The sequence below is a fragment of the Coenobita brevimanus genome, chromosome 59 (genome assembly GCF_032717465.1).
Source record: "Coenobita brevimanus isolate Jiangsu-jjx chromosome 59, ASM3271746v2, whole genome shotgun sequence".
NCBI classification, from domain to species: domain Eukaryota; kingdom Metazoa; phylum Arthropoda; class Malacostraca; order Decapoda; family Coenobitidae; genus Coenobita; species Coenobita brevimanus.
Genome location: NC_137012.1, coordinates 24,539,426 through 24,551,815, shown reverse-complemented (window position 1 = coordinate 24,551,815; position 12,390 = coordinate 24,539,426). Strand labels below are relative to the sequence as shown.

At 42.3% G+C, this 12,390-nt stretch overlaps 1 protein-coding gene across 1 annotated transcript; it reads left to right on the top strand.

The window, feature by feature from the left end:
- The first annotated feature begins 1,450 nt into the window (after nucleotides 1–1,450).
- Nucleotides 1,451–8,258, top strand: LOC145402869 (uncharacterized). Its single transcript, XM_080274777.1, has 2 exons — nucleotides 1,451–1,851; nucleotides 8,093–8,258. The coding sequence occupies exons 1-2, from the start codon at nucleotides 1,451–1,453 to the stop codon at nucleotides 8,256–8,258; spliced, it is 567 nt and encodes a 188-aa protein (XP_080130903.1).
- The last annotated feature ends 4,132 nt before the right edge of the window (nucleotides 8,259–12,390 follow it).

Here is a 12,390-nt window from a genome sequence, read left to right as displayed (position 1 = left end):
CAAGGCCACTAAACATAAAGAAAAAGATGCCATCGTATTTTTCATTCATTAAAATTTGAGAAAATCAGAGTACCAGTATACTGATACAGTATTTTCCAGTCATTTTCTAGTCATTTAAACAAAATTCAGAACAAAGCTGTTAGAATGATTAATAACCCTGCTATTACTAATAAACTACCTCACCTACAAGTAAGAAGGAATATTGCCTCCCTTGCGTTATTTTACAGATATTTCTATAGCAAATGCTCAGACGAAGTTGCGTCCATGGTGCCACCTCTCCATACCTTCCCTCGTGCTACAAGGGCAGCTGGCAGCGCTCGTGACTGGAATGTCACTGAGCCATACTGCAGAACTTCTGCCTATCAGAATTCTTTCATTCCCCGAACTGCATCTCTCTGGAACTCGCTGCTCAGAGATGTTTCCCTCCAGACTTCAACCTATTGCTGTTCAATTCTAATTGTTACAGATATTTTATGAACAGCGGACACCAGTAATCTGGTGCATGGATTTTTTTTTTTTATTCATTTGTTTTTCCGTCCTCTGTTCTGTTATTTCAAAAAAAAAAAAAAAAAGCAAGAGTATCGGTATATTTTTATTACGGTATTGTACCCAGATTAAACTTTACTGATATAATTTATGTATTTATTTAATTACTATTTACTGGGGCCCCCCAAAGCTTTGGGCCTGAGACTTCAGCCTCCTAAACCTACATATAAATTCGCCTCTGGGTTCCACCCTTATTAGTGTTTCAAAATGCTCACAAATGTGAAATATCTCTGGTTGCCGACGGTAAAAGTTAAGAGAAGTTCGTGTGTTGATGAATTTTCTGGGCAGGAACGTAATGTAGTAGAGTAGAAACTGGGCACCCCGTGAGGAGAGGATCTGTGAATTTAAGAGGTTGTATATGTGACAGACTGCGCGCGCGTGCGCCCGTGCGTACGTGTGTGTGTGTGTGTGTGTGTGTGTGTGTGTGTGTGTGTGTGTGTGTGTGTGTGTGTGTGTGTGCAGGGGCGGGGGAGTGGGGAGGGAATGACAGAGAGTGAGGAGTGAGATAAAAGGCCTGGAGTGAGTGGACACAGCACAGTACGTTACGTTACCACCACGCAGTGTACCACGCCACCACAGGTAATGTCTTGCTAGTTCATGTATTTTACTAGTCATGCAGTAACATACAGTACGTGTGTTATGGTACTGCTGAACAGAGACTCTGTTTGTGTACCCTGTATTAAATGAGAACTTCGAAAACTGTACATGTTTATTAATTTCAACAAACTTCAATTATGTGAGGCGTTTGTGAATAATGATGGGGTCATGAAGGACTGTTGATATGTGCTTCTTTTACAGACAGTGAGTGAGTGGTAAGGAGTACCAGTAGTCGCTGCCAACACACACCCACACCACCACTGTTAGTGCATTCAACTGCAAACCCACAACTGCATCGACGTTAAGCATGACGACGACAGTGACCGTAGGAGCAGCGGGTGCTGGACTAGCCGCCGCCGCCGCCGTGGCTGGCGCCGTTGGTCTAGGCCTGGCGGGGCTTGCTGGCCTGGCGATACATGGACGGGGCCGCAAGTACGGGGGCTATGGATATCATGGCGGCTACGGTGGTCACGGCCACGGCGGGCACAAGGGCTACGGGTACCATAGGAGGAGGCGGGCGGCGGAGGAGGGCGATGTGGATGACGTGTTGGATGAAAGTGAGGACGAGGCCGAGGCACTGGAGCGGGTACTGCAGCTGGTGCGGGCACAGGACCTCACGGGTTGTGGCCGACGCCTAGTCTGTGAACTGGGGGGTGCCGACCCCCACCATCTCACTATAGAGGAGCTGGCCATCCTTAACCTTGTTGGGTGAGTTTATATAACATCACAACTGACCTTATGATAATAACATTTGGAAAATTCATATCTAAGCCCTGTATGAAGCAAACAGAAACCTAAGTAGACCTAATCCTACAATTAGATAAGGAAGCCGTAGAGCCCTGTGTCTTTTTTTGGTCGACCGACAGTACCACACAAAATAATCATGCTGACGTCTAAAACGATCGAAGCCATCTCCGTGGAAATCAGGGACTCATTATCTTCATATTCATCCAGTCTCCATTTCACACTAATGAACGGGGTACGAGGTTCCAGGAAAAAAAAAAAAAAGGTGAGGGGGAAGTAAAAAGAATTGTTACCAGAGTGCTCAGTCAAATGAAGCATACTTATTTACTCACTGTACAAAGCTTCGAAACTGTCCGGCCATCTGGTGGCCACGCCTGTAATGCAAGAAAGTGCTTCATATGATTGACCTCTTCACTACGATAACGTATACTTTTAGTTTATGCTTGTTACATCCAGACAGTTTTATTCCATTTATAAATGGTTTCTCGTCTCGAACTGTTTTACGAAAACCATACCACTCCTGTTCGAAAGCCCACTCCCCCCAGTTGAATAAAATAGTTTGAATGTAGCAAGACTAAAAGAACACGTAATCGGACTGACTGAGTTAAGTACTTCCCACAGAGATAATTCCGTCGGCGTCACATTAAAAAAAGAGGTGCAACGCTGTCACAGGCATCTCAACACATACTTAAGTCATCCTCTTCTAACTCACGCCACGTCACTCAGCTCCCTCCCTAACTCCTAGGAGGATGGTGAACTGCTGGAGAAGGGGATATCTTCAGCCTGTAGCCCACTAGGTTCAAGTTCAGAAGAGCCTGGGGTTGCTACTACTACTACTACAACAACTGCTGCTTCTACTACTATTACTGCTACTACTTCTTCAACTACTACTATTATTACTACTACTACCACTTCTGCTACTACTACTACTACTACTACTACCACCACTACTACCACTACTACTACTATCGGCCACAATTCACTTGTTGCTTCAACATTCAAACCTCTTTCTTACACATCTGCCTTCCCCATTCACTCATCATCTTCCTGATCTTAGTGTTCTCCCTCCTCCCACCCTCAGTTTAACTTCACCTTTACCCTTTTCACTAACTCCATAGAAACTGACGATTGGCAAAGATAATGCGGTGAGATGTGAGATGCAAGTGTAAAATCGCAGATGTTTGTTTTGAGGTGTGAAGTGGGATACAGGAAGTTAATTTTGGTGTGTATGTTAGGACTGAATGTTGAGAGAGAGAGAGAGAGAGAGAGAGAGAGAGAGAGAGAGAGAGAGAGAGAGAGGGAGGGAGAGAGAGAGTGTAACTTTTTCCGTACGTAGACAGATTCGTACGTTAATGTTACTTTGATCGATTGCATAGTCTGTGAGCTGTAGCATTTTACTTGTATGATCGCTCTTAAGTACTTGTGATTCGCGCAGGATGATCAAGGGTGGGTCTTCGTGCTGTAGACTGATGTAGTGCATTAGCTCCGTTCCCTTATGCAGTTTTTTCTTTGTCTAGTGGGTTAAGGCGCTTCAAATGGATGTGGTCCTTAAGGGTCTAATACACGGGGTGGTTAGGGTTTTTTGCTCACGTAATGGCGGTAAGGAAAAAACAACTGGCCACTTTCACCATAAAAACCTGGACCGAGAAGTGCAGCCCCAGACCCCTACGCTGCTGATGGGACAGTACTGGACTGGGTGCTGGAGGAATGGATGTCACAATAGTATTTATTTTTTCATGAAGAAACATGCACCCCGAGTTACATACGGTACAGTGAACGTCAAAGACAAGAGAGTAAGCTAGTTTTACCAATTCATTTCATTTAGAAATTTATCTTCTATTGTAGATGAATGAGAACGTTATACATGAGAATTTTAATAATGCAGCAATGACTGTAAGGTGTAATTCAGTCATTGCATTTGTAATAACTGCTATCATATTTGCAGTAGGCAAACCAACCAACCTGCTTATTAGGCGTTATGTGGTACAGCAAGCCGTGAGGTTGAACTGAAAATAAGTACCGTATTTCACCGTCATTAATCTGAGAGTCGACATGGAACTGTCTGTAATAAAATGATCAAGAGGTTGGGTGAGGGTATGAGGAAGATCAAATGGGATGGCTAGTCTCTTATTTTCTGTGTTTATTATTAACTGATATGTATCATTCACTCTACTAAGGGCAGGGCAAGGGATGCCGAATTGTTTTATGAACAATAGGTCAAAGATCAAGGTCACGGGACTAGGTCAGATTAAGCAGTTCTGATTCGATTTAAACCAAACTTAATGAGTTGAGGATAAGGCAAAGTTGAAGCGATTCGATTTTGAGAAGAGTCATTCAAATGTCAAATTCAGAGAGCAAGGTCAAAGGTTTGACCCTATAACTCTAGCAGTTTTGATTCAGTTTGTACCAAACTCTGTATCCTCTGTATTCTCCTACTTTCTCCATACTCATTCTGAAGTCAAAGATGGCTGTTGCGTGTGTGTATGCAACAACATATCTTGCTCTCGTGTTCCTGAACTTGAATCTTCTGAATTCTCTACTCTCTGGTTTCGACTATCCTGTAGTTCTCTGACTGAAAATATTTGTATTGTGTACATATCCTGTAATTCTACTGACTATGAAAAATTCTTTGACCATCTTACTTCTAACATGGAACTCATCCTATCAATTTCTACTTTCTCTGAAATCTCCATTCTAGGTGATTTCTATGTTCACCATCACCTTTGGCTCTCCTCTTCATTTTCTGATCCACCTGATGAACAAGCCTACATCTTTTCTGTCTTAATGAACTACAGCAACTTGTACAGCACCCTATCCGTATCCCTGACCACCATGGAGAGAGTTCCAACATACCTGACCTCTTCTTTACAACTAATCCTTCTGCTTATTCTGTTAAGCTTTTCTTTCCGCTGGGCTCCTCCGATCACAACCGTATCAACTTAACCTGTCCTATTGTTCCAGTAAAACTTGTGGACCTTTCCCAAAAGCAGCGGCTGTGGCAATTTGGAGCTGCTGACTGGGAGGCTCTCAGGCAGTGCTTCTTTGGCTTTCTCTGGAATGATTTATTGCTTCTGTGGCCAAGAGCCATCTGAATGTGCCTTGTGCATTACAGAGGGTGTTCTCTCGGGCATGGAAGTATACATTCTTTTTTCTTATCCTGTGACTAATGCAAACTATCCTTGGTTAATCACGCTTGTTCCAGTGCTGTCCACAATAAGAAGGTCAACTAAAGGTACCAGAGCCAACCCCCACCCCCCTGATTCTCAGCTCATGTCTGCCCGGAACCGTGCTAACTCTGTTCTCCACTCTGCTAAGAACAATTTCGTTCGTTCTACATGCTCTGAACTCTCTGACTCAAATTCTTCCCGCTCCTTCTGGCACCTTGCCAAAAACCTCTCTGACAATTTTACTTCGTCATCCTTCCCTCCCTCTTCTGCATTGATGATTCTGTACTCTGTAGCTGTTTCTTCTGTTGAAAAAGCAGAACACTTTTTCTCCTCCAACTCTGCATTAGACGATTCCGGTGCTGTTCCTCCATCACTTCCCTGACACTCATGACTGACATTAAAATTTCATCAGTTCATCAGTTACTGTACTTTCTGCCCTCACTGGCCTCAATACAACAAGGAATATGGGCCCGATGTGGTCCCTCCTGTTGTCCTCGAGAACTGCGCTTCTGTGCTTACACCCTGCCTAGGTTAACTCTTTCACGTCTGTCTGTCGACCAGTACCTTTCATTCTTCCTGGATGTTTGCTCTCATTCAGCTTGTCTCAAAGAAGGATAACCATTCCCAGCCCTCTTACTATTGCCCAATTGTTGTAACATCCTGCATTTCTTAGGTGTTTGAATCTACTCTCAACAGAACATTCTTTCCGATCGCCAGGATGGGTTCCACCAGGGACGCTCCACCGGCAGGCTTATCTCCTTTCGGACTCCTGGTCATTCTCCTTTCGGTATTTTGGCGAAAGCTTTGCTATTGCACTTGAAATCTCAAAGGCTTTCGATCGAGCCTGACATAAATCTTTATTTTCCAACCTGCCTTCGTACGGTTTCCATCCCATCTGTGCCTTCATCTCTAGCTTCCTTTCTGTTCGTCCTATTGCTGCTGTTGTTGACGGCAAGCCTATTATTATTTTATGGACAATAGGTCAAAGGTCAATGTCACAGGGTTAGGTCAATTAAATGTTATGTTATATCACGTTTAGACCAAATTTTGTGGAGCGGATGAGAATAAGGGAAAAATAAAAGGCTTCGATTTTAAACACAGTCAGCCAATGGTCAAAGGCTCATGGGAATCACTCTCAGCTGAATAAAATCGCCTGACGTTACCTAGAATAGAATACTAGAGAAGACGGAACCATGCGGGGGACATGTACTGTAGGTGTGATGCAGATCCGCGGTCGACTAGGTCTCCGGTTTATAGGTAGTTCGTTAATCTCTTTAGTCCAATGAGGTACTTTGTATTTCATTCTTGCTACCGGTACCTCCAGACTTATTCAGCTTAGGATAGACTTTTGGAACTGGAGAAGTTAGACACGGCCGTCATGTACCCCATTTTTACTAGAGGTCTGCAACTTGATATAAATAAATAAATCGGTCTAGCAAGTAATCGGCCTAAAGGGGTAAAAGCGTGCGAAGGTTAATAATTCCTTCACTACGAGGACGTATATTATATTTATCTGTGCTGACCCCAAGCAATCTGGTATTAACATTTCAAAGACTTCTCGCAATAAGTGGAATAATGAAGGTTACATGTTTCTGAAAGTCTCTCCTAAGCAGGAAAGTATATATATATATATATATATATATATATATATATATATATATATATATATATATATATATAGTGTCTGAGTGGCTTTCAAAGCCCAGCTATGCCAGTGATTTCGCTGACCATATATATTTTTTTCATTTACACTGTCCAGTTTTTCTTTAGCTTTCACCCAAATTTTCCTCAGCTTTCACTACCCATCGTTTCCAGCTTTCACTGCTCAGTTTTTCTTTTGCTTTCACTGCTGCAAGAGGGTCGACCTTCACATTCAGACAGACTTGGTGAAACATATAACCAGTGATTCTACAGTGAGTGACAAGCCGGATGGTTTTCTGTAACCCAGAAAATTATTTACTTCGTTGAGTGTTAACCATATAACTAAATGACGCTTGCCGATCCAGTAAATTAAATTGCTGCAACCGCATGGGGCCCGTAAGGTTTTACATTCGAAGAATGATTGGAGGTTGTTGCCACATTATAAGACTCAGGGGCGAGGAAGGTTGGTCACCCTCTCTCGGGACTGAGTAGGCTAGACCCGCGCCCCTACGTTTCTAATGAGACAAAAAATGGAATTGACGATGATTAAATGAAATGACTGCGACAAAACGCGGCATCAAATTAAACACTTGTTACTGTTAATAACCAGAATAAATATACATTCAGATAATTCCACCTCTGAACCTGCCCAGACTAAAAGACACCCACGTTCTGTTACCATGTCTACCCGCTCATTGTATCTTGGTTATTCATGTAATTATAATGAAGCGGGGACGTCGTCGGGGATGGCAATCAAAATGAAATTTGTAACTTTGTACATAAGTAAAATTTGGATACAGTACCAGTGTTTGAAAATGCTTTATGTAGGACGGTCCATCTATAACACTTGTGTGTTGAGGGGAGGGGTCAGTCAGCGTTATTAATGTCTCTCCTGTAGCATTTACTTTTTTTTTCCCACTCCCAGTGCCTCACCCACGCCCACTCCAGCAGACTGAGCCGTCCTCGCAACACGTAAGATACCACGAAGTGGGTTTTCAGTAGAGCGCTACAACGAACCACTCTGTTTACTTAACTGTTGCAAGGGATGGCGATAATGACTAGTACCATAATAGTACGCTTCGGTCCAGGAGTGCTCGGGGATATACTAATGTAGTCTAGATCGTTTAAACCGCCGGTAAACGCCCTATCCACTGACAGCGTTTACATAAATAAAAAAAAAAAAAAAAAATCTCCCTCCAGCCACCTCTTGGATTCGAACCACGGTCTCGACAGAGGAAGGGGCTGAACGGGAAGTAGCAGGTTGAGAACGACCCGTAGGTTGCTTGTTGGTATATTTTATTTGGATTTCTCTGCTTTAGACATAATATTTAACCGTTTTTATGTTTTTATGATTTATTTTTATTTATTTATTTATATTGTTTCTATAATTTTTCTAGGACCGGGATTAAGCCAGGCGAGGGTGTGTTGCCCCCAGGTGCGTCAGGGGAGTACAAGGCGGCCCGAGGGTTCGGTGAGGCGGGCGGGGACTGTGCACTGGCCTTCCCCACCTGTCCCCTCGACGGTACCCAACTGATGCAAGTGGTCATGGAGTACCTGCCATGAGCTGTGAGCATCTACAACGTAAGCAAGTCATAAAGCAAGATGTATTCCACTTCCGTTATTTATTACATCTGCTTCTACAAAATTAGGATTTAGTGCTCCCTATTTTATCTCTGACTGCCTTCCTTTTGCCTCAGTATACGAAATTACATGTGTTCTAGGTTCCATATTTCATCTGTTCTACTGTTGATTTGTCTTTTTTGTTTCCCTTTTCGCATACTGAGAGAGGTCTTGCTGTAAATGTCATACAAAAATGCCACAAGATAAATCAAGCATTTTTAATCAGCCCTTACTTGAATACGGATGATATTCAATCAGTTGTCCATGTATAAGTGAACAAGTTTTCACTTATGCACAGTTTCATTTGCATTTCATCCTTTTTTAGGATTTTTCTATAGGCACGTTTATCTGTCAACAGAATACTACTGATTATACTCATAACCAGTTAATTATTCAACAGTATCAATGTCGAGTTACCAGTCATCCATTCCTCTCATGCTCAGGTTCTCAGTCTACCGGAATTACTTATATACTTATCTTTATGAACAAATAGAAGAAATTTTGTTCTGGTTTGTATTTATCATTTTTTTTTCCTGACACATGACTGAAATTTGCAATCAGGGAAGAGTCCACTATTAAGTTTTTGTCTACAGAGTTTTTCATTATTCGAAATTTGAGGATCTTTTATCGTTTAATGCAGTGGTGTTTTTCTCACCACACAGCACTTAAGTTATTCTTGTATGTCTGTTTTTTAAGCCTGTCTGTTATTAGTCGCTGCATCATGTTAGAGGTGGGATCGGCTAAAGGATTCTTCAGGCTTTTCAGTCCCTACTCAGTGCTGATTCCGTACAGACGCACTGCCCTCCCTCATGGACTCTCCTACCTCACATTTATACTGATACATTGGTCATGGTGTTTCCCTCCTTCTGATCACCGGAACCTCCTACACTCTCGGTCTTTCATTCTCCATTTACCTCAATTGATCGAACTACCTTAACTCATTGAGCTCAGGGACTTCATTTTTATTTTGCTCTTACTATCTCCTGACGATTTTCCTCAATTCAAGGTAGATTTTTCGAACTGTACGGGTTAGATGTAGCCTTAATAAAAACTTTCTATATACCAGTCTTTTCCTATGTTAAGCCGTTACGTAGCAGCAAGAATAAGCTGAAAAAGACATCACCCGGGTTCAAGGAGTTTAAGTAGTTGTGTTAATTTTTTCCACTAGGTCTGCATCAACCTCCACATCACATCCTCACGAGTACGTTCATTTGTTCATCTCCACCATGGTACGCCACAGATTCTTCTATAGCATACTGTTTTAGCAGTTCTGACGCTTGAAGAAGATTAATCACAGTAGTGTCACTTGATAATATGAAGGTTTCGAATATATAATGAATAGATGATGTTATGTGAATGAAAGCTTAACGTACTGTGTATGAAATATTTTTCCGTATAAACACTTTGCCTGCTTTAATAAGCGGATATCACTTGTGATAAGCACACACACACACACACACACACACACACACACACACACACACACACACCTGTCTGTTTATTTATCTATCTATCCATCCGTTTGTACGTCTATCTGTACACAAATTGAAAAGCAATCAGACAATAATATCTGCCTCTACCTGTCTTAACAACAAAGAATACTTCTGCCTGTCTCAATATTTAATTCATGAAAGCAAAGCAATGTTCCCTCTGTTAGCAACAACGGCTCGAAGTTAATTTACGAGTTTTATCCCCAAGTCGCAGTGAGCGTCATCTTGAAGGCTTCGAGTACTCGGTCCAGTGGTTCGTATTTATGGGCTGGAACCTTGATGTTCTGCAGTTCCCTAATGTTTATCGATATAGGGTTACCGTCTGGTAACTTATATTAGCCAAACCCAAAGGTAATAGCAGACTAGCATTACTGAAGAAGATCGAGTTGTGTCTTTCAGGACAGTACTGGCACTGAGCTGTTTGAAATCACTGAATTCTTGGGACACCAAATTCAGCATTCCGATTTCTCGAACCTGTTTTCCGCCCGAGACAACCTGGCGGGGCTGACTCGCTCACTGCGGAGTCCTTTCTCATTCACAGCCTCACACATTCACTGGACGGTCATAACTTCTATCCTGGTTTTCTTAGCTTTTTAGATAAATATTTAGTTTACTCTTTAAAATATTAGCTTACTCTTTAAAATATTAGCTTTCCCTTTTTACTGGCCACTTCGGTTATACTCTGTGTTTATTAATATCTATGGCGTGAGATACCAAGCATGACAGCGCGTCACTCTTACTTTCTTCTGCCAGTTTTTATTGTACTGCTTGGAGAGCCAATAACACTAAACCATCGTTAAGGCCAAATCAACTAGCCTACAAAACCCATCTTTACAGGGTGCACTAATCCTGCCTAGCACTATATAATGTCAGTCCTCTCCGCCCACTCTTCTCCACCCACTTTACACATTTCCTACCCTCAGCATGGGAATAGTATAGGGAAATCGGTGGCTTACCTTTTTTATCGATTACCTCGTTTACTATGAAGAGTCTCATAAACTGAATAGATCATCTAGTGATAATAAGGTTTTATTCATTGCTGTAATTCATTCAGTAATTTTAAGTAGGCGATTTTCGCCTTTTTGCGGCTTGTTTCATGTAGTTCAGTGGCAGACTGAGAAAATATTGCGGCTAAACATCCTTTTCACACTTCGTGTTGTTCTAACGTTACTCTTGTTAACGTAGCTCAGTGCTGAAGATAGTGAGATGGTAATTGTACGCCAAGTTAAAGTGAATAGAGTATAGTAGGACCTCTCAAGCTGAAGAGATTAGAAAAATTTACATCTAACCCCGTCAGCAGTAAAAGTCTCTTCAGATTAGAATAAAGCTGTCTGGAGATAGAATAAGACACATAGTACGTCATCGATTTGACTAAGTTAAATCTGTTTTACTGTAGCTTAGGGAAATAAAATGACATGTTATAGAGTCCGTGAAAGCTGAGAGTTTCCGACAGCAGGTCACTACTCTGCGAATTTCTGGTGTCCGCCAGTCTTGGTGTTCGTACTATAAGGCTACAGTCTGTCTGGGTTTCAAGTTTCTCTTTGGGCGGGCGAGGTGAAAGTGGCTGGGCGGGAACAATTGACCAGTTTCATCGCCATTGGTCATGCTGGAGTTTTCTTGGTCACGCTCCCTTTCCATTTCAGCACTTTCCACCGACAGAGGCTGCAGAGGGACGCCTTCACGCGGTGGGGCCGATATAACTAGGTGGCTTCACTGTCTGGTTATACAAACGTCCCTCAACTACCTCCTCTTACGATGAGGGTATCTTCAGCCTGCAGTCCACCGAGTTCACGTTTCAGACGAACTTGGGCGGCCACTGCAACTACTACCACCACTACTACTACTGCTGCTACTGTTACTACTACTACTAGTGCTGTTACTATTACAACTACTACTGCTACCAACCAGAACCTATTGAAGTCGCACCTGAAAGATCTCAAGTTCGATTCTTGGGCTAGACGGACTTACTGTAGATTAAGTTTTTCCCAATATATGAACCATCAGGAAAATTGGGGACCTGGATATAGATTCAATTGATGCGTGTCGTATTCTAGGGGAGGGTTGTGACTTGCTAAAATTTTAACAGTTTGCCGCGTGCAGTCGATACGCATTTTATTCGAAGCTTTCTCCTTTTTTCCTCTTCCTCCCCACCTGACTCTTCTAACCTGTCCATTCATACCCATCCCATTCACCTCTGCCCTGATCTCTTTGTACCCAAACTTTCCCCAGCGCCAAGCACGGTACAGTGATGAAGTTCCTTGTACGGAAACTTGAACTTCCATCCTTTGTAAGTACGAAGGGAATACGTAACGCCATCGTCTAACCACCATTAACAGAAGTTCCTTGTATAGAGACACTGACAGAAATTCTTTGTACAGAGGCATTAACAGATTCCATGTATAGAGACATGAACAGAAGTTCCTTGTTTAGAGACATTAACAGATGTTCCTTGTATAGAGTCATTAACAGTTCCATGTATAGAGACATTAACAGAAGTTCTTTGTATTGAGACATTAACAGAAGTTCCTTGTATTGAGACATTAACAGAATTTCCTTGTATGGAGGCTTGACTATCAACCTTTGTA

Bases quoted from the DNA above. Each gene is read 5' to 3' on its own strand.
- LOC145402869 (XM_080274777.1), top strand. From the start codon at position 1,451: ATGACGACGACAGTGACCGTAGGAGCAGCGGGTGCTGGACTAGCCGCC. The intron at 1,852-8,092 runs GTGAGTTTATAT...TAATTTTTCTAG, and splicing joins GCCATCCTTAACCTTGTTGG to GACCGGGATTAAGCCAGGCG.